Here is a 25,444-nt window from a genome sequence, read left to right as displayed (position 1 = left end):
GCTCCACCTAGGAATGATGAATGCTTATTACAGGATTTACCTACACACGCTCTCTCAGTTGATTTAAAAAGAAAAGGAAAATTGAGATGGCTTGAAAAAGAAGCATTTCTTTCAAATTGTCGTGTTTCCACTCTTTTAAAATTTCTCTTCAGTTGAAGATTTGTTACCACAGTGTAATATTACTGGAAACTTAAAGGCAGTTGCCAGTGAAGGAATACAGCCAATTGCTGTGAATTTACCTCAGCTGCAAGTCAGTCGCCACTGCGTGGATACTTAACAAACCTCATGCTTGTATAGAACTACCCGGCATTGTTCAGTGTCCTGTGGGAACAGCAGCCATATTTTGATGGTAAAAACATTTTGTAAATTCCTCACCCATGGAGCACTCTACTTATTTAAAGTGTCATTTGTGGATTTTGTTCATTCTCACAAACCTTTGGCTGATTGCAGAAATGCAATAATATGTAAAAGTCATGAAATCTAGTGATTCCCAAAGTTGAATTGTGGAAATATGGTGTAGTGTTTTCCTCTTAGTGCTGTATCTGTGACTCCTACTCATATTTGGGTCCTTCATAAAATCAGGACCAAGAGATGTTAATAGTACCTGAAATTCCTAAGTTTAATATACTGCTGAATGCAGAGGTATCTCAGGAATCACTCAGAATGTTTTATTTTCAATACATGGAATAGAAAATTATCAATGCTATTATATAAGTCATATATATGCATTTAAATGGGGACTAAAGAAAAAATTTAAATTCTTATTTTGGTAGCATCTGATTGATTTTGAAGTTATGGTACAATGGCACCACTGCCAGCCTCTTCAGAGAACCTACTGGAATTAATTTTACTCTGCCTCTTATCCTGGATTTCATCAGACGTCCAAAAAATAAGCCCCTGTCATCTGTGCTCTGCTGCACTGTTGTTCTATATTATTCAGTACTCTTGCCTTCACCCCGCTCTCCAGCTCTTCTTTTCCCTTTTATATTTATCTCCCTACTCAGTCACCAAACTTCACAAATCTTCATTCATTCATTAACAAATAGTCATTGAGTCTCTGCTTTGTGCCAGGCCCTGGCATATACATTCTTAATTTCCTTCTTAAACCATCTTTCCTTGCCTGAAGTATTTGTCTGCCCTGGAAACTCCCAATAACCCTTTCTGATGACAAGTAAGTGTTTATTATGAGCCTTAGAGTTTGAGGTAGGACTCTCATCCTTATTTCCTGTTACACTTTTAGGTTGTTCGCTATTCCATCACATTCTTATAAGAAGCCTTGCTTCTTCTAGGCTCATGTCATTGAGCTGTAGCATTGAAGCTTTTCATTGACTTTTGTTATCTCACTAACTTCAGAATCTACATTAATAACCCGTTCGTTACTTTGTCTTCTCAGTTTCTTGACCAATGGTGTTTGCCTCCATTGACTCTTTATTCCAGATCCGGTATTGTAGACTTTGGTAATCTAGCCTGCCTCCAGTGTCACTCATTAAGCACCCTCCTCTCTGATCACAATTTCCTATCATTTTGGCTTTCTGTTCAAGTATTCCCACTACAACTATATTTCCACATTATTTGAACTTGTCTCTTTTCTTGTATCCTAATCCATTCCTCCTCTTTGCTTACGTCTTTATTCAGCTTAGATTCCTTGGTCCATCGTTCTAGTAATTCTCATTTTAACATTCTCAGTCTTCTTGCTCCTCTGTTTAGTCAGATCTCTTTGGTACCTTCCTGTCGCTGTGGGGATAAAAGCCAAAGTCCCTACCACAGCCTGCAAGAGCCTTCTCCATTTGACCCCTTCCTCCCCTCCTGCCGTATTTGCGCCCTTCATCCCTTATTCTCAGGGCTTGCAATACTTTGATCTTTTTTAATCTTCTCCTGTAGGTATGTGCTTTCCCACTTCAGGGCTACTGTACATGCTGGACTCAGAAGCTGGAATCCCCTTTTACTCCCATTGGGTCCTGGACTTTCTTGGGGAAACTTTCTCTAGGCCCCGAAAACATACACCACGGCTTCATGCTACTTATTCTCATGACATCCTGTAACTTCTTGCATAACACTATCCAAAATTTATCATTACATACTTAGGAATTTCATTAATTAATCACTATATCTTTCTATGGACTCTTAAGCTCAAGAGTGCTAGGGAAACATGTCTGTTTTGTTTTCTATTATGCTTTCAATGCATAACACATATGACCTCGTACATGGTAGGAAATAAATATTTTGGAGGGGTAGGAGAGAAGGGAGAGAAAGGAAGGATAGAAAGATGTAAAAGTGGGCATGGGAACACTCCCCAGAGTGACTCTTTAGATACAATTGTGAAAACTGTTTTAGGTCATTTTGAACACTGATAACATTGTAGCAAGTGGCATTAACTGTAAATATTAGGTTGGTGCAAAAGTAATGCGGTTTAAAAGGTTAAAAATAATTGCAAAACCCGCAATTACTTTTGCAGCAACCTAATATAATGGAGTCTGACTGCCTAGGTTGGAATCCTAGCTCAGCTTTCTTCAATACGGCACTTAAACTCTTAACGCTGTTTCCTTTTCTGTAAAAATGAGGGTGATAGTAATGCCTCGTACCTTATAGCATCATTGTGAGGATTTAGAGTACTTCAAAGTATTCCTGTAATATAAGTTGCTATTAGTATTATTATTGCAATAGCTATAGCTGTTCCATATTCATAAAGTACTGTACTATTGGTATATATCTTATCAAAGAATTCCATGCATTAGCCAAAAGAACATATTGGGAAAAAGATTTCTAGTGTAAACACTACCGTAAAGCTCTGTTAGGAATTCTGTAAATGCCAGTTCTCATTAGTAGTGATTGTTAGATACCTTAAGGAGTTTGTTAGAGGGGAGACAGAGAGAGAGAGAGAAAGAGAAAACATTCTCACCAATACTTCAGAAATGCTTCTCAACTCAAGAGCTTCGTAACCTTTTTTTAAATTGTAATTGTAAAACAGAGTAGGTCTTAATCTACAGTTTCTTGAAATCAAGAAACTAGTGGACTTCTCAAATGAAAATCTGACTTACATGATAAATTCTTAACCTCTGGATAATTTTCTTTTTGTCCCACTGTCTTTTTTTCCCAATTGTTTTTTTCCTCCCCGGTGGAGACTTTTGCCTTTTACTTTCCCAAGAAACTATAACAAGATTTTCCATAAGCATCTTGGAAACTACAAACAGTGTTTCTCTCTCAGTTGTGGAATAGAAGAAGGTGGGAAACTTGAAGAGGCTGCCTCTGCCGGTACCTGAAGCGCCCGCCTGCTGTGCTTTCTTAAGGAAAACGGTCTGCGGTAAAGTCATGATTTGTTCCCTTCTTATTTTGAGTGAAAGTTTATTAGCTTGTGATTTAAGCAAACCATCTGGTCCTGCGGTGCTGCTCACCGTCAAACCCTATGCGTTCTCCTTAATGCGTTACTGGAGGCAGTTGAATTACATACTTGAATCCCAGCTCTGGCCTGGGTTTTTTACGTCTTAAAACATATGCTTTTGAAAATTGTACTATGACCTGGAGCGCATTTTTAAATTGTGGAGAATTGCTTCATTGTTTAATGTGGTATATATCTCTTCTTTTCCTCCACTCAGCTTTCATTACTCAGTGACTGTACCCCAAACTATACAACTGCTGGTGGTAGGCATGTGATGAAATAGATATCCAAACAGAGATAGTGGATTGTGTTCTCCAGGATTGCGAAAACACAACAGTGTGAAGTATTTCAATTTGGCGTTGAAACTCTTTCCCTGTCTTGGAGCCAGAGCGCCAATCAGATATTTGGTTGGAAATCCTCATTTATGGTACCATTCTTGCCTTAAATACGTGCTTTCAAACCTTTTTGGATTATGTATGATCTGAGGTAGAAATACCTTGAGGGCCTGGCACTCAAATGGATGGGGAAATTAAGCAATCTTTAAGAAAATTACGTTTTACTAGCAGGCAAAATTCTGTAAGTGAAATATTGGAATGAAAAGTAAAACGTGTCCATAAACATGGCAGACCAGACAAATGCTGGGAAAATAGCCTCAGAGGAATAACTGAAGGTGGTCAATAAAATATGCATTCATAAGTTGGCAAGAAAGTAAGACATTCTCATATCAGGGGATGAATAGACAGGGAATTCAAAGGTAAATACTTGATAAGCTGTTGAACTTGAACACCTGTTTTTGTGTATTGGTAGCCCAAAAGAAAAGGTCCGTGGCAGCCCAAGGTAGAGAATCTAATAGACAACCAATCCTTCCCCTCTCCTCAAAGAAGTATTCACAGTGCCCAAAATTGGTCCTTGGAAAACACTAAGAAAGTTGACTGGCCTCTGGTGAGACTAAAAGAGAAAAAGAAAGAAGGCACGGTGAATAATTTTTGGAATGATAAAGGGTTCATAGCTACAAGTCCTGCAGATATTAAAAGGATACAAATGTCTTTGCCAGTACATTACAAAATTTAGACTAAATGAATAAATGCCAAGAAAAAATGGAACTTAGCAAAACTAACTAAGTATGAAAAAGATAACCTGAAAAGAAATGAGTCAGTAATAGATTTTTTTCCCACAAACTTCAAGCCAAGGGAGTTATACTGGTGATTTCTAATAAACAAACAAGGAGCAAATAATTTCGGTCTTACAGAAACAGTTCCAGAAAATAAAAAAATGAGGGAACAAGTAATCACCAACATATTTTGTAAGGCCAGTATAACTTGATTTCAAAACCTGACAAAGTTAATACAGGAAAGGAGAAGTTTAGGCTTGTCTCAACCATAAACATAAATGTAAAATTCCTAAACAAAATATTGCCAATCAAGAATTAATGTATGTGAATAGAAAAATATGCTTGAAGAAGTTTAGTTTTCTCAAGAGTTTAAGATTGGTATTACTAGAAAACTAATTATTGTGGTCTAAAAGATGATAGGAAAAAGTCACGATCATCTCAAGAAATGCAGAGAATTTATATTAATTTATAATTTAAAATATTTTTAACTAGCTAGCAATAGAATGGAGTTTCCTTAACCTAATAAAGGACTTACTTTTGGAAAAAACTTTTAAGCATTCCTTTTAAGATCAGGAATAGAACAAAATGCAGGCTGTCATCATTCTAGAAATAAATATAAGGAATGGAAGGAAAGAGAAGACTATCATTCAGCTATGACATGGTTGTCTTCATAGTAAATAAAAAATGTGTACATAAAAGCATTTCAAAAGGCTGCTAGATACAGTATCAACATACAGAAATCAGTTGCATTTCTATAACCTGTATCAGAATTTTTTAAAAAAGATACTATTTACTATAACATTTAAAAAACATATAAAGTATCAAAGAATATACATCATCAGAATGTTTAAGATTTTTATGGGGAAAATTATAAAACTTTTTGAAAGATATTGAATTCCTAAATATATACCTCTTTCATGAACTGTTCTAGAACAGAGCCTGGAACATGGGTAAACTCAAATGTTTTTTGTAGAAATTCAAGAATAGCTAAAGTGCTCTTGAAAACAGGAGACTGTTAGATATCAAGCCATATAAAGCTATAATAATTAGGACAATGTGGTTTTGATTCAGCAATAGGCAAACCAGGAGACCATAATAGAAAGCACAGAAATGTACTTGATGAATGTCAAAGGTGAAGATAGAATGGATTTTCAATAAATAGCATTGAGACTCGAAAATCCCAGTGGGGAAAATGAAATTGTATCACTGCCTCCATACACAAAAAGCAATTCTAGGTCGCTTAAAGACTAAATGTGAAATACAGTCCTTTAAAACTGTTGGAAAGCTTCTCAGTCAGGTATTGTATTACAAATAATCACAAAATAACAGTAGCCAATTGTGATGGTTAATTTTATGTGTCCACTTGACTGGGCCACACTGGTGCCCAGATATATCTGGTCAAACTGTTCTGTAGAATAGAGTCTAGTGTTTCTGTAAAGATGTTTCCAGATGAGATTAATGTTTTACGGCAATAGACTTGAGTAAAGCAGACTGCCCTTCCTCACGTGGGGCGCTCTCATCCTGTTCGGCGCAGGCCTTCCAGCCAGTTGAAGGCCTGAGTAGAACAAAAAGGATTCCCCTCTCCTGAGTAAGAGTAAATCCTGCCCGATAGTGTTCCAGTGGGGCACCAGCTTTTTCCTGCCTCTGGGCTGCAACTGAAACATCGGCTCTTCCTGGCTCTGAGCCGGCCAGCTTTTGCGCTGGGTTCCACCATTGGCTTTCTCGGGTCTCCAGCTTGCCTGCTCACACTGCAGATCTCGGCACTTGTCAGCCATAATCACATGAGCCAAGTCCCTATTAAAAATATATTTTATGGTATGTATTATAGATCATATATATGTTATAGGTTAATTAATGTATTGTAATTAATCATGTTAATCAATGTAACATTACTGTATTTCATTTATAAAGGAAACAGAATCAGCAGGATTTATATTGAACATAGTGTGCGTGTGTGTTTGCATATACATACACATATACTTTATTCAATATATGTCCTGTTGCTTCTGTTCTCTGGAGCACCCTTATTGACACACAAATAATCATAAACATTTATTTCTCAGTCATGTAGATTGGAGGGTTAGCATGGTTGGCTGGGCTTTAGTTGCTGACTGGCTACGCTCCACATGGCTTATTCTGGGACCCACCTGAGAGGCAGCAGCTACTCAGTTGTTTTCTTGGCAGTGGTGGAAATGCAACCTAATCACACACATTGCAAGCCTCATCGTGTGTCTGGTCTGCTACGTGACATCCCATTGCCCAAAGCAAGTCATGTAGCGAAGCCAAAATGTAGGGTCAAACAAATGTACTCTGCCCATCAGGAGGCCATGGCAGTGATGTGGATATATTGTTACTGTAGAGAAGTGCATAGTTGGGCCCGCTAATTCAGTCTACACCTGAAGGCAATGTGAAAGGGGGAAATGGCATATGGTCTTGGATATAGGAAAGGATTTCTTAAATGATGTGAAACTCACAAATCCTAAAATAGATACTTAATACATTTGATTATATTAGTTTAACATATTTCTGATCAACAAAATACATCAGATTGAATAATACAGATTGAATGGAACACATAAATCACAAACTGAGAGAAGAGATTCGCTACACCTACAATTGATGAAAGGTTGGTATCTAGAATATGTGTTCATTTCTATGTTTAAAACTCCTCCTAGTCAACAAGAATAAGAAAAACAAGCTTAAGGTGGGTGAGGTACAGAGATTTCTCTAAGCGTTTCAAGGAAGAAGCAGCACAAATGGTCCCTAAGCAAATGAAACATATTTAGCTTCACTGATATTGTTCAAATGATAAAAATTTGGGAAAAGATTGAGAAATTTATAATGAAAAAATCAGGCTCTGGCTATCTAAACCCACTAATCAATGCTATTACTGAAAGTGAGACACCGCTGTGTGTCTCTTTGGGTGATGTTACCTGAAGTGCACAGCCTTACAGATGGATATTATTGTCAAAAAGACAAAATATCAAACCTGAATCTAATGAAGTCTTTAGATACACCTTTCGTTGATAGGAAATACGAGAACAAGAGGAACAGCATAAATAGCACCATGAAAAAACTTTTTTAAAAAGTCAGCTGAATCCAAATTGTGGAATTTTTGTATACGACAAGTGATACATTTTTGTCAAGAAGTTAATAGCATAGGAAATTTAAAATGTGAGGGAATAGGGCAGTTTCCCAGACATCTTTCGTTCAAGAGAATATTCTTTCCTCACTGAATTACTTTGACTTTTCTCAAAAATCAGTTGACCATAAAAGTTAGTGTTGATTTCAGACTCTCAATTCGTTTCTATTGATCTCTTTATCGTCCTTATGTCAGAAGCACCCTGAAGCTTTGTAGTAAGTTTAGAAGTCTAGAAGTATGAGTCATCTGACTTTATTTTCCTTTTTCAAAAATACTTTTGTTATTCTGGCTCCTTTTCATTTTCATATGAATTTTAGGATCAGCTTCTCAATTTCTTCTGCAAAAAAATTTTTTTTAAAGACACTAGAGTTTTTATAGGGATCACATTGAATCTGTAGCTCAATTTGGGGGAGTATTCCATCTTAACAATATCAAAGTCTTTCGATCCATGAACTTCATGTCTTTCCATTTACATAAGTCTTTAATTTCTGCCAACAATTTTCTGTAATTTCCAGTCTATATGTCTTGCATTTCTTTTGTTAAATTTATACCTAGGTATTTTCTTCTTTTGAATGGTATTTTAAATGGAGTCATTTTCTTAATTTCCTTTTTGAATTGTTCAATGCTTATTATAGATGGATAAACAGTTGATTTTTGTGTGACGATCTTATATCTTGCAACCTTGTATACTTGTTTATTATGATTTTTTTAGTGGATTTTTTAGGGTTTTTCTCTATATAAGATCATGTCATCTTCAACTACAGAAAGTTCTGTGTTCCTTTCCAATGTAGATTCCTTTTAATTTTTTGTGTGGCCTAATTTTCATGGATGGCTGTTATCTCTAGTACAACATTAAATAGAAGTGATGAGATCGGACATCCTGGTCTTGTTCTTGGTCCTGATCTTAGAGGGAAACCATTCAGTCTGTCCTCATTAAAGATTATGTTAGCTGTGGGGTTTTCATAGATGCCCTCTTATCAGATTGAAGAAGTTCTCCTCTGTCTCTAGTTAGTTTTCACCATGAAAGTTTGTTGGAAATTGTTAAATGCTTTTCTGCATTTATTGAAGTGATCATGTTGTTATTGTCCTGTTGTTCTATTACTATGGTGTATTACATTGATTTTTATATGTTAAACTATTTACTTTGAATTGTGAGGGTAAGTTCCAGTTTTTATGTCTTGCTAAGTTTGGTTTTCTAGTATTTTTTGCATCCTTATCCTTAAAGGGTATTCCTCTTTCTTTTTTTGTTTTTTATGATGTGTTTTTCTGGTTTTGTTATCATTTTCTCTGTGTCACGATCCCTATTTGCCATGATCCCTGTTTCTGCTTTCTGGCATAAGATATACAAAGTTCAACATCTTTTGTACATTTCTTGGTCCAAATCTGGAATCAGCCACTCATTTAGTGGGAAACCATAATCTGTATGCTATAGCACTCAGTACTGTTGGTTGTCATTGCTCTTAGCTCCTGTGTGATTATGCTCATGGTTCTGGAATATACACATATATAGGTGTTTTGCTCGTTGTTCTGGAATATGCACGTATGGTGGACCCTTTTTTATATGCATGAAAAAAACATAATGTTGGACAAAAAAAGAAAGAAGATTCCATTTATACAGTATACATAAATTGATAAAACTAAGCAGTGATGTATTTCAGAATATATTCATCAGATACAAAAATAAAGAAATGCAAGGGAATAAGTGACACAAATTAAGATGGTAATTACCTATCACAGGGTGACTTCGGGGATACATTTGGATAACTGACTTACAAAGGTGGTGAGTAAATAGATGTATGTTTTGCTCTTGGTTTTGGAATGTGTATATATTCCTCCTTTATGAAATTTAAAGTTATGTGCAATATAAAGTCGTGTTAAATTATTTTTCGTATAATTTGTAAGTACTCTAAATAATTTCTGATCTTTTGCCAAATAGGCCAAAAGTACCTTCCTGTCATGACTGTTTCAGTCCTTCTATTTATAGTGTGGGTCAGTTGGATATCCACATTGATAAAAATGAATTTTGATCATTATAGCATATTCAAAAATCAGTTGCCTATATATTGTAGATCTACATGTGGAACATATAATCAATAAACGATTTAGAACTAAATATAGAAGATTATCTTCATGATCTTGAGGTAGACAAAATTGTCTTTAGCGTACAAAAAGCTCTGAACATAAAGGGAAAAAGTAGTTAAACTCCATTAAAATTAAAAACTTCTATTTATCAAAAGTGCCTTCAGTAAATTTCACTGCCTTTACCAAGTGGACTACCATGCAGTTAGGAAAATTGCAGAAATATGATTATACCCAACAACATGGATGAATCTAATCTCACAGACATAGCAATGAGTGAAAAAAAACCTGTACTTAAAATTATATACTGTGCAATTTCATTTGTATGAAATTAAAACAAATAGGCAAAACTAACCTGGAGTGTAAGAATAATAGTTACTCTTTACCTAGAAAGAGCGTATGAGGGAGGTTTCTGGGATACCAGTAATGTTCTGTGGATTACTCTGTGTGCTGATTGCATAAGTGTATTCATTTTCAGAAAATGCTTCAAGTTGTACATTTATTATTTGTGTATTTTTCTGTACTTATGTTGTATGTCAATAAAACTTTACCAAAAAGTTTAGATATTGAGTATGTATATAGTGGGCTTCCTTTTGTGTAGAAAAAAGAGAAATAGGAGCAAGTTAGTGAAAGAGGTATTTATAGACGCTCGCTTATGTACGAGTATGGACAAAATATCCCTCCAAGTTACATAAAAAACTAATACCGTGACTTGCCTGGGATAGTGAAAGACAGGAGGGGAGGGAGATGTTTTGTTATGTTTAAAATAAGTTCATAAAAGATGGACCCACCCCACACTTTATTAGAGCTTCTGTAAACAGTGTCACCCATTCCTGATGTTGTGTCATAAGAACATACTTTGGAGTATCATTTCAATTCAATTTGCGATAAGATTTTATGTGAATTAAATTGATAAAATGGAATCATCTTTATTGGCAGTTTTCCAAAGGGCAGACAGTGACACATGTTTATGTGAAGCTTGCAGATATGTGAATGCATATCCAAGGAGATCTGCCTAATAATAGATATTTTCACAGCCGCTGGGACTGTGAGGGTGCTGATGGCTGAGAACATTAAGTTGGTCACTTCTGAAAAGATTCGCAAAGTCATTCAGGTGCCCAAAACCATTAAAATGGATGTGTTTTCTCTCAGTACTTAGCAGCTGTTACCAATCAACATAGAGACATTGGTTCAGTATGAGACACTGACATCCAGGTGTCTGTTAACACCTGAGTTGTCACACTGCAGTGTTGACTCCAGGCTGCTCTCAGGTTTAGATTCACACAAATGGCTGTTATGTAGGAGTCAGTGCATGGCAGATCCCATAGCTCTACCTACTCTCAGCTCTACCTCTGAAAACGTTATTGCCACCAAAATTATTTCTTGGCAAGCAGCAACCTGACATAAACTCTTGTGGTTGGTGTAGTTGGATGGTTGATTTATCTGGTTGAGGTTAGTTTTTGGAAAACAGATATTTTTTGCTTCTGAATTAAAATGAACATGTTTATTTAAATAATTTGATTTGGGACCACCTAGTGTAAGTAGAAATGATTGTAAAGTACATTTCTTGCTCTTAGTTTCATGTGTTTTAGCATTTTCTCTTCTCTATCTGGTTATGTATACAGAGGGTACCAAAAAAATGTATACACATTTTAAGAAAGGAAAAAACTTAAAATTGTAATACTCAATATATACTGATAACAAAACATGAATACAAGTCATGTTTGACTTCTGCAATTACAAGAGATGCTCAAAGTGGTCATCATTAGCGTCCACTTGTATACCACAGGTGCCAAAAAAATGTATACACATGACTTGCATTCATCTTTTTTATTGGTATACATTGAGTATTACAATGTTAATACACAGTTTTTTTCTTTCTTAAAATGTGTATACATTTTTTTGGCTCTCTAGTGCGGGCATGCGCGTGCACACTCTCTCTCTCTCTCTCTCTCTCTCTCTCTCTCTCTATATATATATATATATATATATATATATATATATGTATTTTATTTTCTTCGTACCTTCCTTGAAAAAAAACTCTACCTACCTGCCTTTACAGCAAGAAATTATCTGATGAATTCTAGCTGTTTCTTTAAAAAGAAATTCTTTTTAATGGTGTAAACAGAAAAATGATTTATGTTTTTACTTAATCTGTTATTAGTCAAGTTTGTCTCTTATCTCCTAAAATCCTTCCATAAGTATTTATTATGATTTTGTTCTTTATATTTTTATCTGTGTTATATTGTTATTTCCATGGAAATTTCTGTACCTTTCCAAATAAAGTCCTTAAAAGGGATTGTCTATGGCAAAGGGTGACTTCTTAAACTCATATGTCCTTGTGTTTATCAAAAGGTAAATGAGGATCTTTCTGACCTAAACTGAAAAGAATTACAGTGGAGGGATGATCAGAGATTTCATTATCTGCTATATCTTCTTGATATATATGTCGCATCCAGAAAGATTACAGAATTTTGGTTGTGTGTGTGTGTGTGTGTGTATTCAATTTTGTGGGCCTAGGAGTTGTCCACTGTCCAGTCCTCCAACTTTAATTTATCAAGATGCTCACTTTTTCTCTTTTCCCTATTTATCACAGGTGGAGGAGTTACTGATGGCCATGGAGAAAGTAAAGCAGGAACTAGAATCCATGAAAGCAAAGCTGTCCTCTACTCAGCAATCTCTGGCAGAAAAGGAAACTCATTTGACCAATCTTCGGGCAGAGAGAAGGAAACACTTAGAGGAAGTTCTGGAGATGAAGTAAGTGTTTTTTCTTACTCTTCACACATGTGTGTGGTAGAAGCACTTTTCCTTAGCGCTTTTGTTTCCAACCCTGTTTATACCCCAACACACTCAGCCTGCTCATTTTAATGCCCACTTGTATTTCTTATTCCCTAAAACAAATTTGGAACAAGTCCTCGTCAAATAGAATTATTTTTGACTCCTCTTCTTTGAATTTTAAAGTTCTCTAGAGTGTATGTATTTGTATCCAATTGCATCTCTGAAATTTCTGAAACCTTCTGGAAAGTTTAGGCAAATTGTTGAGCTTATTGAGAGATAACTGTTGGTCCTGAGGTTATCTGATGGCTAGGCAATTTTTGTAAATATTTTTTATTATAAACATTTCCAAAGCTGCACAAAGGTAGAGACAATAATATAATGAAACCCCATATGCCTAGCCCCATATTTAACAATTAACATTTTGCCATACATGCCAGTCAATTTTTACAAAATTTTTACAAAATTATGGCTTCCTGACATACTAATCTGTGGTGAAGCATGTATACATCTGCTTGTACATAATAGATGCTTCTTTTCCTTCTTTGTGATTTTGAAAAGCTCCGGTTTCCTTCTCTTCAGAATAAGTACATCTTTTTTGAAAGTCCAGTACTATCATATCCTTTACTGTTGCCAACCTTACCGCTACCTAATTGTACTACTCTCATTTTACTGAGACCAACCTTGTCCTGGAAACCCTGAGTTACCTTCACCTCAACAGTTATCTGTATTTTTTTGTTTCTCTTCTGCCTCAGAGGACATATTCTTTCTCCTTTATAAGGCTAGCTTCCTATCTCTGACAGATTTTATGACAGATTTTAAGCACTTGTCCTTCCTCTGCAGTCTTTTTTTTAATTCTTTTTTTTTTTTTTATTGGGGAAGGGGAACAGGACTTTATTGGGGAACAGTTTGTGCTTCCAGGACTTTTTCCAAGTCAAGTTGTTGTCCTTTCAATCTTAGTTGTGGAGGGCGCAGCTCAGCTCCAGGTCCAGTTGCCATTGTTAGTTGCAGGGGGTGCAGCCCACCATCCCTTGCGGGGAGTCGAACCAGCAACCTTGTGATTGAGAGCCCACTGGTCCATGTGGGAATCGAACTGGCAGCCTTCGGCGTTAGGAGCATGGAGCTCCAACCACCTGAGCCACCGGACCAGCCCGTTCCTCTGCAGTCTTCCTCTACTAATTTTCTCTCAGTAATCCTTGCTCCCTTTCTGTTAGTTCCTTCTTCTCTGCATAAATCTGCAGTCTCAGCCCAGCTAGCGCCTTCTGCTAATATTACCTCTTATTTTCTGCTACTTTGAGCTATCAGTAAATGTGACTACTAGCACTGTAGAGCCATAGAGGATCTTGTCGTGATAGCCTTGGTATGGATTTTCATGGGACATGACTCTTGTGATGTCATGATAGCAACCCAGGAAATGAGGAAGCTCGTGTTGAGGTGTTACCTGCGCTTATTAGGCCACAGTGCAAGGTTAAGAGACTGTAACCTTTCAGAGAAGAAGACAGATGATCCGTCCCTGGAAACGATGAATATTTGAAGCCAGAAATAGATTGATATGCTGGGGAATTAGGGAGAGGTTAGGGTTCTGAGTAACATCATGAGAAAAACGTTTGCAAATATGTTTCTTAGGAGCAAGTTAGTGAAAGAGGTGTAACACAAGTTTTTTGTCACTGGTGGTAAAATTCAAAGCTTGAAATTTTGGAGATGAAATAGCAGAGAAAACTCTTGGGTGTAATAAAGAGTAAAATCACTTGCTTTCAAGAGGTCTGGGAACCATTCCTAGAACATGGTAAAAGGTAAGAGTTGAAAAGAAAATTAAGTCAGGGCTTAAAGTAATTAAGAAAATGTAAGAAGGATGGATATAATTTGGAGGGGGAAAAAGGTATCATATGTGATTCTCTAAGCAGAAGCACGACCTGCTGAGACAACAATATGTAAGTTTTGTTTCGTTTTCTCTATGTACCAATATCTTGACTTGTCAGCTCTTTCCCACTCAGTTCAAATGTCTAGATATAGCAAAATAGTGGTGTATTTGTATATGAATTTTCCTTTATTATTAGGACTTTGGAAAGATATGAAGTAGTTTTTTAAAGAATGCTTGGCTCTAAATCATGAAAAGGGAATAGTGTGTAATTTTTTTTTCGTGCCACAGTTGCTTCCGTTGCCAACCTGGGTTGGAGATTACACTCCTGAAAAATTTTATGATTGGCGGCAAAACAGTAAGGCGTGGGATAAGCAATAAAGAATATAGAGAAATTTATATAAGTGGTACAGAAATTTAAAAACCAACCATTAAATAAAAGTTCTAGAAATAAAGCGTAAAAACCTGACTCTGGCAGAGGACTTACGTCTTAAATTACCTTCTTCAGTTGCTTAGGACATATTACTGTGGCATCACGATGTTCTTACATCAGATTTTCCATATATTTTGTGTCATTCAGATTTACCAACTTGAAGTTTTAAAGTAGTCCTTGTCTTTAATTTGCACTTAAATTTCCCCTTGTTGTTGTCTTTCATTTTCAATCTTAGTAGAATGGTTGTTTAATACCTTCCTTTCAATAATTATCTCAGCACTTTGGGCCTAATCCTCTATCCAAATACTCGTTGAGAGAGTGGTGATTCTTAATCCATCGTCTCTGTTTACACTGCCCTGTGGACCAACCCACGGAGTTCTACCAAGCGTGGGAGCAGCCCTGATTCTGTTCTTTTTCTCTAAACAGTGAATTGAAACCCCTGTTGTTGTTGTTTTAATGTGCATTTTTAAAGTTTGGCATACAAATGTAAAGTAATGATTCATAAATCCTCAGTTGAAAACTATACAATTAACCTAAGTGTAATTATACACAAAACACTACCAGGGATGTAATTGTGGGTTCTTTCTGATACAGTGAACTTTCAATCCCTTTTTACTGTGTAGCTGATGGGGAATAGACATTCCTCTGCTGTGTTTAGGACTCCTCTCCATCTGTTGAACCAGTTGTGCTAATCATGTGTCCCGGGTTGGGGATGTGCCCCTTTCTACAACTTTGCTCAGAATTCACTTCATTCTGTTGGCAAGTTGTAAGTTTTCTCCCTCCAAGTAGTTCTGCGCGATATCTGCCTCTAGTTACTTATGGCAAGTGGTAGGAACATACTTCTCAGAATAAAAGAGGCTGAGTCTGAATCCTGACTCTGCCGCTTATCGACTTTATGACTTCACAAGTTGTTTAACCTCTCTATGCCTCAGTCTCCTCATTTCTGAAATGGCAATAATAAGTGTTCCTGCTTCATAGAGTTTTCATGACAAAAAAATCAGAAATTATTAACATACAGAAGTGAGAACAGTGCCTGGCACAGGAAGCACTTAATAGTGGGTATTATTTCCTTATAGAAGTATTTTCTGGTGATGATTTGTAAGAAAACAAAATTATTTAAGCAAAATTTAAAAGGAGAAGGGCAGTATCCTACCTGTGGCTACTGCAGTGATAATCAGACTCTTCACTCCGCAATCATGGCAGGACCCACTGTACTTTCAGTGTTTGCATTGTTTAATTATTGGTCATTGAACACATCAAAGGACTTGTGCATTGTGCAAAAGAGACCGAAACATGCATGTATGTGATTCTGAGTCTAGAATAAGAAGTCCTTCCCGAGGAAAAGGCAGTTCGCCCATTTGTACAGAAAGTTCTAGAGACAGAGGAAAAGTGGCGGCGTGAGTTGAGCCTCAGTAAAGGTCCCCTGGAATTTACAACCAATCGAACAACAAAAACTCCACAAAGGACTCCCTGCACAGCAGGCAGGCAAGACGAAGAGGCCCACTACTGAAATCACCTACAGGTGGGAGAATCACGCGAGCGGGGGGAGGATGAGGGAAGGGAGAAGTGCGGAGACGGAGCCGCGTGGGCGCAGGTCGCAGACCTAGCTCAGTGCTCCGAGCTTGCTGCTTCCCGGAGCTACCGCAGCTGCAGGAGAGGGAAGAACTCGGACTGCTAAGGCTCTGCTTATGGCCCACAGGGCTGAGGGGACAGCATATAACACGGCTGAACCCAACGCTCACGGCAGAGACCTCGGAGAAAAGACTGAAGGAAGAAGGCTAAAAACAGTGGTTTAAGCCTTCACTGCCGAGCAGAGAACAGAAGCCTTAGGCACTGAGACTAGCCGCCCCCTCCCTCCCCTCCCAGAGCTCGCCCCGCCCCCACCTGCCCGGCGCTAGAAGCAGAACAGTAGCGGTGTCAGATCAAAAGAACACAATATTTGCTGTTCTGAGAACTGTGGACCACAGACACAAATTCGCAGCCCAACTAGTTCCGGCAAAGGGGAGGGAGCTGTGGAGACAGGACCGGCTGTGGTGGTGGTCGCCGCCATTGCTCTGGGCCACCTCTCCCAAGTCACCCCGACCCTGGCCATTATCTGGGCGGATCCCCGCAGGAGTAAACAGAACTGCTGAAATATACGGGCTCTGAATCTGGAGCTGGACGAGCTTTGGAACTTCAAAAGCTCTCCGCATACCCACAAGGACACTGCGCCCTGTGACCTAGACGAACTATTAACAGAGGAGAAGCCCGTCTCCCAGGGAATCACCCCATTGTGTGAGAAGCAGGAATAGTGCAGAGAAAACATAGCACTACCGTGTCGGAGAAGAAAAATAAGCTGCAGTTGGAGAAAAAATAAAACATTCTACCAACAAGTACTGGAAAACAAAAGAAAGACCGCTTCCTATCAACCTGTTGCAGAAGCCACTCCTGTAGATGTCTAGGAAGAGAGATAGTAAACCAGTAATTGCCATGAATAACCAAGACAATAAGACTGCTCAGAAAGAAAGTGAAAAATCTCCAGAAAAAGCACTTGAAGATACAGAAATATGTGACTTAAATGACAGAGAATTCAAGATTGCAGGTCTGAAAAAACTCAACGAGATGCAAGAAAACACAGATAGGCAGTTAAATGAACTCAGAAACACAATCAAAGAACAGCATAAGCATTTTACGAAAGAGATTGAAATTTTAAAAAAGAAACAAATAGAATTTCTGGAGATTAAGAACTCAATAGAAGAAATAAAGAATGAAATAACCAGCTTAGGTAGTAGAGTTGACCAGATGGAGGAAAGAATCAGTGACATCGAAGATAGAAACCTGGAAATGACACAGATGGAAGAAGAAAGAGACTTGAGACTTAAAAGAAATGAAAGAACTCTACAAGAACTTTCTGACTCCATCAGAAAGAGCAATATAAGAATAATGGGCATACCAGAAGGAGAAGAAAGAGAGAAGGGAACAGAGAATATATTCAAACAAATTGTTGATGAGAACTTCCCAAACTTGTGGACAGAACTGGACCCTCGAATCCAAGAAGCAAATAGAACACCTAGTTACCTCAATCCCAACAGGCCTTCTCCAAGGCACATTGTATTGAAGCTGTCTAAAATCAACGACAAAGAAAGAATCCTCAAGGCAGCCAGGGAAAGAAGACGGTAACTTACAAAGGAAAGCCCATTAGATTATCATCAGATTTTTCAGCAGAAACTCTACAAGCCAGGAGGGAGTGGAACCAAATATTCAAACTATTGAAAGAGAGAAATCATGAGCCAAGAATAATATATCCAGCAAAGATATCCTTTAGATATGAAGGAGGAATAAAGACCTTTCCAGACATACAGAAGCTGCACTACAAGAAATACTAAAGGAGGCTATTTGACCACCATCAACAGGGACAATTTGTGGCAACCAAAACTCAAAAAGGAGGAGAGTAAGGCCTGAACCGGAATACGGGAATGGAGAAAGTAAGCGTGCTGAAGAAAATGGAATACTCTAAATATCAAACTTTCTTTTACATAAACTTAAGGGTAACCACTCAAAAACAACCCAGAACTGAAATATATACTGTAATAAAAGAAGAAACAGAGGGAAACATCATAGAATACCACCACACAGAAATAATAGACAACAACAAAAAGGCAAAGAAACAATGGAGACACAGCCTTACCAGAAAACTAAAGATAGAATGACAGGAAATCCTCACATATCAATAATCACCCTAAATGTAAACGGACTGAACTCACCAATAAAAAGGCACAGAGTAGCAGATTGGATCAAAAAACTAAACCCAACCAAGAGACACATCTCAGCTATAAGGACAAGCATAGACTCAAAGTGAAAGGGTAGAAATTGATACTCCAAGCAAATGGTACCCAGAGAAAATCAGGTGTAGCCATAATGATATCAGATGAAACAGACTTCAAGGTGAAAAAGATAACAAGAGACAAAGATGGACATTTCATAATGGTGAAGGGGACTGTACAACAAGAGGACATAACAGTCATCAATATTTATGCCCCCAAACAGGGAGCACCGAAATATACCAAGCAACTACTAACAGAACTAAAGGGAGAAATTGACCAAAACACAATTATACTAGGGGACTTAAATACATCATTGACAGCTATGGATAGATCATCCAAACAGAAAATAAATAACGAAATAGTAGCCCTAAATGACACATTAGATGAAATGGACATAATTGACATTTATAGAACACTTCTTCCTGAAACATCAGACTACACATTCTTTTCTGGTGTACATGGAACATTCTCAAGGATAGACCATATATTGGGACATAAAATCAGTCTCAACAAATTTAGGAAGATTGAAATCATACCATGCATATTCTCTGATCACAAGCCTTTGAAACTAGCGATCAACTGCAAAAAGAAAGCAGGAAAAAACACAAATACATGGAGATTAAACAACATACTTTTAAACAAGGACTGGGTCAAAGAAGAAATTAGAGGAGAGATCAAAAGATACATAGAAACAAATGACAATGAAAATACATCCTACCAAAATTTTTGGGATGCAGCGAAAGCAGTTTTAAGAGGGAAATTTATCTCATTACAGGCCTATCTCAAGAAACAAGAAAACTCCCAAATAAATAACCTCATGTTACACCTTAAAGAACTAGAAAAAGAAGAACAAGTAAAACCCAAGGTCAGCAGAAGAAAGGAAATAACAAAAATTAGAGCAGAACTAAATGAAATAGAGAACAAAAAGACAATAGAAAAATTAATGTGACAAAGAGCTGGTTCTTTGAAAAGATTAACAAAATTGACAAACCCTTGGTTAGACTCACTAAGATACAAAGAGAGAAGACACTGATTAACAAAATCAGAAATGAAAGAGGGGAAGTTATCACGGACACCACAGAAATACAAAGGATCATCCAAGAATACTATGAAGGACTATATGCCACCAAATTCAACAACCTAGAAGAAATGGACAAGTTCTTAGAAACATATAGCCTTCCAAGGCTGAACCATGAAGAACTGGAAAATCTAAACAGACCGATCACCAGTAACGAAATTGAATCAGTCATCCAAAACCTTCCCAAAAGCAAAAGTCCGGGACCAGATGGCTTCACTAGTGAATTCTACCAAACCTTCAAAGAGGATCTAATACCAATCCTGCACAAACTCTTCCAAAAAATTGAAGAAGAGACAGTACTACCTAACTCATTTTATGAGGCCAACATTGCCCTGATACCAAAACCTGGTAAGGACAGCACAAAAAAAGAAAAATACAGACCAATATCTCTGATGAATACAGATGCAAAAATCCTAAATAAAATTCTAGCAAATCGAATACAACAATGCATTAAAAAGATTACTCATCACGACCAAGTGGGGTTCATCCCCGGGACACAAGGATGGTTCAACATCCGCAAATCCATCAGTGTGATCATCACATAAACAAAATAAAGGACAAAAATCATGATTATATCAATTGATGCAGAAAAAGCATTCGACAAGATACAACATCCATTTATGATTAAAACACTTAATAAAATGGGTATAGAAGGAAAATACCTTAACATAATAAAGGCCATATATGACAAGCCCTCTGCTAATCTCATAATTAATGGTGAAAAACAAGCCATTTGCTCTACGTTCAGGAACACGACAGGGCTGTCCCCTATCACCTCTGCTTTTCAAGATAGTGCTGGAAATCCTTGCCAGAGCAATCAGGCAAGAGAAAGAAATAAAAGGCATCCAAATTGGGAATGAAGAAGTTAAATTATCACTCTTTGCAGATGACATGATGCTGTATACAGAAAACCCTAAAGACTCCACCAAAAAGCTATTAGAAACAATCAACGAATACAGTAAAGTTGCTGGCTACAAAATCAACGTACAAAAGTCCATTGCTTTCCTATATACTAACAATGAAATCTCAGAAAAAGAAATACAAAAAACAATTCCTTTTGCAATTGCAGCAAAAAGAATAAAATACCTAGGAATAAACTTAACCAAGGATGTGAAAGACCTATATGCTGAAAACTATAAGACATTTTTGAAAGAAATTGAAGAAGACACAAAGAAATGGAAAGACATTCCGTGCTCATGGATTGGAAGAATCAACATAGTTAAAATGGCCATATTACCCAAAGCAATATACAGATTCAATGCAATCCCCATCAAAATCCCAATGGCATATTTTAAAGAAATAGAACAAAAATCATCAGATTTGTTTGGAACCACAAAAGACCCCAAATAGCCAAAGCAATCTTAAGAAAAAGAACAATAATGGAGGTATCACACTTCCTGACTTTGGCTTGTACTACAGGGCTACAATAATCAAAACAGCATGGTATTGGCAGAAAAACAGACACATAGACCAATGGAATAGAATTGAGAACCCAGAAATAAAACCACATAAATATGGACAGATAATTTTGACAAAGAAGCTAAAACATACAATGGAGCAAAGACAGCCTCTTCAATAAATGGTGCTGGGAGAATTGGATAGCCACGTGCAAAAGAATGAAACTGGACTGCTATTTGTCACCATGTACCAAAGTTAATTCAAAATGGATCAAAGACTTAAGCATAAGACCTGACACAATAAACTGCATAGAAGAAAACATAGGTACTAAACTTATGGACCTTGGGTTCAAAGAGCATTTTATGAACTTGACTCCAAAGGCAATGGAAGTAAAAGCTAAAATAAACGAATGGGACTATATGAAACTTAAAAGCTTCTGCACAGCAAAAGAAACCATTGACAAAATAAAGAGGCCACCAACTGAATGGGAGAAGATTTTTGCAAACAGTGCCTCCGATAAGGGGCTAGTATCCAGAATATACAAGGTACTCATGCAACTCAACAACAAAAAACAAACAACCCAATTGAAAAATGGGCAGAGGACTTGAAGAGACATTTCTCCAAAGAGGACATACAAATGGCAAATAGACATATGAAAAAGTGCTCAACATCACTAATCATCAGAGAAATGCAAATCAAAACCACAATGAGATATCACCTCACCCCAGTCAGAATGGCTATCATCAACAAGACAAATAGTCACAAGTGTTGGAGAGGCTGTGGAGAAAAAGAAACCCTCATACACCGTTGGTGGGAATGCAGACTGGTGCAGCCATTATGGAAGGCAGTGTGGAGGTTCCTCAAAAAATTACGAATAGAATTGCCATATGACCCAGCAATCCTCTCCTGGGTATCTATCCAAAAAATCTGAAAACATTTAGAGATAAAGACACGTGTGCTCCAATGTTCATTGCAGCTTTGTTTACGGTGGCCAAGACATGGAAACAACCAAAATGTCCTTTGATAGATGAATGGATAAAGAAGTTGTGGTATATATACACAATGGAATACTATTCGGCGGTAAGAAAAGATGATATAGGAACATTTGTGACAACATGGATGGATCTTGAGAGTGTAATGCTGAGCGAAATAAGTCAGACAGAAAAAGCAGAGAACCATGTGATTTCACTCATATGTGGAACATATCAACGAAAGAACAAACGAAAGAACGAAAGAAACAAAACAACGAAAGAACAAGACAAAGAAATGAGAAACAGAAACTCATAGACACAGACAATAGTTTAGTGGTTACCAGAGGGTAAGGGGGATGGGGGGTGGGAGATGAGGGTAAGGGGGATCGAATATATGGTGATGGAAGGAGAACTGACTCTGGGTGATGAACACACAATGGGATTTATAGATGATGTAATACAGAATTGTACACCTGAAATCTATGTAATTTTACTAACAATTGTCACCCCAATAAATTTAAAAAAAAATTAATTAAAAAAAATGAAAGTTCTTTAACAAAGAACTAGAATAATCTCATTTTCTAGAATAATCCTGACGGAGGCAAACCAAAAGGAATGACCTGATAGTTCTTTTCCATATCTAGCATTTATGATTGTAATTTTTGAGCATCTGTTACAGATAAATGGTGGCCATGAGTTTGGGGAGATGAGAAACTGTAGCCTGTCAGTCATTCAATAGAAACATCTGAGTTGGTTAGCTAGCCCTGAAGAGAAGGAATATTTTTATTGGCAGTTCCCACAAGGGTTCTTCTTTTCCTTTTACTGTGGTTTTGTTAGCCGTTCTTTTTTATTGTTATTATTCCACTTTGATGTTAGCCCCTTTCACTAAGAAAGAAAGGATGAATGGGAAAAAGGGGAAAATAACAACAGCTCTAATAACCACAATAAATTTTAGGTATCAGTTCAGATCATGAGCTTCACTGCTAAGATTTCTAGAAGAGCTGACTCATTTTCCATTGCCCTGAATTCAAACTCCTATCGCAGTCTCACCCTAGGTTGGCATTACAAATAAAGCTTAAAAGACTAATTTTTCACTTTGAGGAAAATTTTATCAAACTATGAATTTGATACTCTAAGAACTGGTTTTTTAGGAGAAATGGTTTCTTTGAGAATCCAGAGCTGTTTGGTATGTAGCATCCCATTAGTGAAGTTGGCAGAGAAATCCAAACCCCTCTGAGCTAACTTATGTACTCTTAAGATGCCTTTTGGCTAAAGAAAGCTCTCACTTCCCACAAACAAATAATAAAATTTCATGTGTACCTAAAAACGGTCCAATAATATAGTCTGAATTCTGGCATTTAAAAAATGCTTGCCTGTTAAGAGAGAAAAATAGAATAGAGTTAGAACTAAGAAAGCTATAGGAAATGGTTACTGGAAAAAGTACAGGTGATCAATCTATTATACCTTGAATAATTCAAACAAGAGTGTATTTTAAATTATTTTATCTCCTGATATCCTGCAGTATTTCATTTTTAAATTTATTGAAGAGTTGCTGACATTAAAAATAAAAATCCCATTTGGGGATTTATGACAGTTTTCCAAATTAACCACAAAATTGAAAATAGTTGTGGAAGTTATAGTCTAGTAACAAAATAATATTTGTAAAGCCACACTTATTTATACTTCCACCAAATGCCTTTATTTGAGTCATGAGACATATGATCAAGGACTTTAAGTAGAGTTGGGAACATTTTTCACAGTGGCCTAAAATACTGAGATTTAAATATTCTGTAGGAAATCACATAAATTAATATAAAAATTCCCTACACTTGAATTGAAAAAAGAAAACAAACTATGTTGTACAGCATAGCTATAAAGAAATAACACTGGTGGGAGAGTCCTAATGAAAATTATAAAGCTAAGTTTGTGTTATCTATAACTAACTGTCCCTTGGGACTTCCTCCCTAGTCTTGGTTTGCTCTTTAATTCTGCCTCCTCTTTTTCTCCCGATACTCAACTCGCTAATGCTACCCACCTTATAGAACATGTGATCGTGACTGTTCCTAACAGCTTTCCTCATTAGAACGAAAAGTTAGTTGAAACTCTGAGTTGCTGTAGGACAATGGTGGAAATGGCTTTATTAAATATAGTAGTTCTTAGAGTTCCTTACCTCTTTGTGCTCCTAAACTTTGACCATGATCTCAGCTTCTCACAAGATGAGGCATGTGTATTACGAATTCTTCTATTTTCTTGTGACCTGAACTGGATCAATCACAAATAACCCTAAATATTCCTTGCCTTTCTCGCCCCTTAAAGCCTAAGTCCATTCTACCTCTTAGCCGTTTAGCGTCAGATGTAATTCCCAAACAGCAGAAACCGCATTTATTAAAAAATTTGCTCCCTAATGCTCTTTTCATGTAAAAAAGGCTCAAATGGCTGGAATAATCCTTAAATAGCAAATAAAGAACTAAGCTTTTCCAATAAAGGCCCCAAAGTACCATCTCTTTTCCAGTTTTTAACATTCTTTCTTTCTATCAACATGTGGTTTGTGTACAAGAATATCCTCACCTATGCAGGGATGAAATTAAGAATATAGGTTATCTTCTTTCTCCCGAAGGGGAAAGGAGTGGGATTATTGACCTGCTTCTTACTTATCTTTTCTTTTTCTCCTCTATTAGAGATGTAGGGTCAACCCTAGTCCCTTCTGTTAAATATATATAAGTCAGTTAGAAGGTTAACTCTTGCAGGTAAGTAACCTAATGCCTTAACCTTATTGCAATACCCATTATAAGAAAATTTGTTATCTAACTATCGTAGTATGAGAGGTGTTTGGAGTTTGGGATTTTTTTTTTTCCTTAATTTTTTCCTTTTAGGAATTTCCTTTTCAGTGTTGCTCAGAGAATATCATATAGGTAGATAACTCATTCTGTAAATGGGTAAAACTTCCCTGAAGCTTTGGATGTAGACAATAGTAATCCATTAATTTAATCATAAGCTTTTTTTATCAGGAGAGCTTGATTAAAAGAGTATTATATGACACTCTTTTTAGCAAAGAATGTGTTTAAATTTGCACCAGTTTTCCTACCTATAAAACAGGGATAATAATACTTAGACCCACCTTATCAGGTTGCTGTGAGGATCAAATAAGATAAAGTAATGAAAACACTTTGAAATCGGTAAAGTTAAATATTTGTAAAACATGATACAGCTGAAAATCCAATTTGCACTTAACTTTTCAGGTCTGCAGTTTTTTCTTTCTGAAATAAAAGGGTTTCCAAGGTCCATTGATTCTGTAATTATAAACGCTGTGAGTAAATCAGAAAAGTAACATATATCAACAAAATACTGAGAAAAACTTGGGGGTCAGGTGTCCCTGAATTCTTGGCTGAGGACTAAGCTGCACATTCACTGCATGAGAGT

General features: G+C 36.9%; 1 protein-coding gene across 13 annotated transcripts in view; it reads left to right on the top strand.

Moving 5' to 3' along the window:
* ERC1 (ELKS/RAB6-interacting/CAST family member 1) overlaps positions 1-25,444 on the top strand; it is a 490,623-nt gene that overhangs the window by 270,979 nt on the left and 194,200 nt on the right. For all 13 annotated transcript variants that reach the window (XM_019711308.2, XM_019711306.2, XM_074325175.1 and 10 more), the window contains one exon: positions 12,305-12,465. In XM_019711308.2, coding sequence (XP_019566867.1) covers positions 12,305-12,465 — 161 coding nt within the window. The remainder of the gene's footprint in view (positions 1-12,304; positions 12,466-25,444) is intronic.

This window comes from Rhinolophus sinicus, linkage group LG02 (assembly GCF_036562045.2).
Source record: "Rhinolophus sinicus isolate RSC01 linkage group LG02, ASM3656204v1, whole genome shotgun sequence".
Taxonomy (NCBI): Eukaryota; Metazoa; Chordata; class Mammalia; order Chiroptera; family Rhinolophidae; genus Rhinolophus; species Rhinolophus sinicus.
This window is presented reverse-complemented; position numbering and strand designations above follow the sequence as displayed.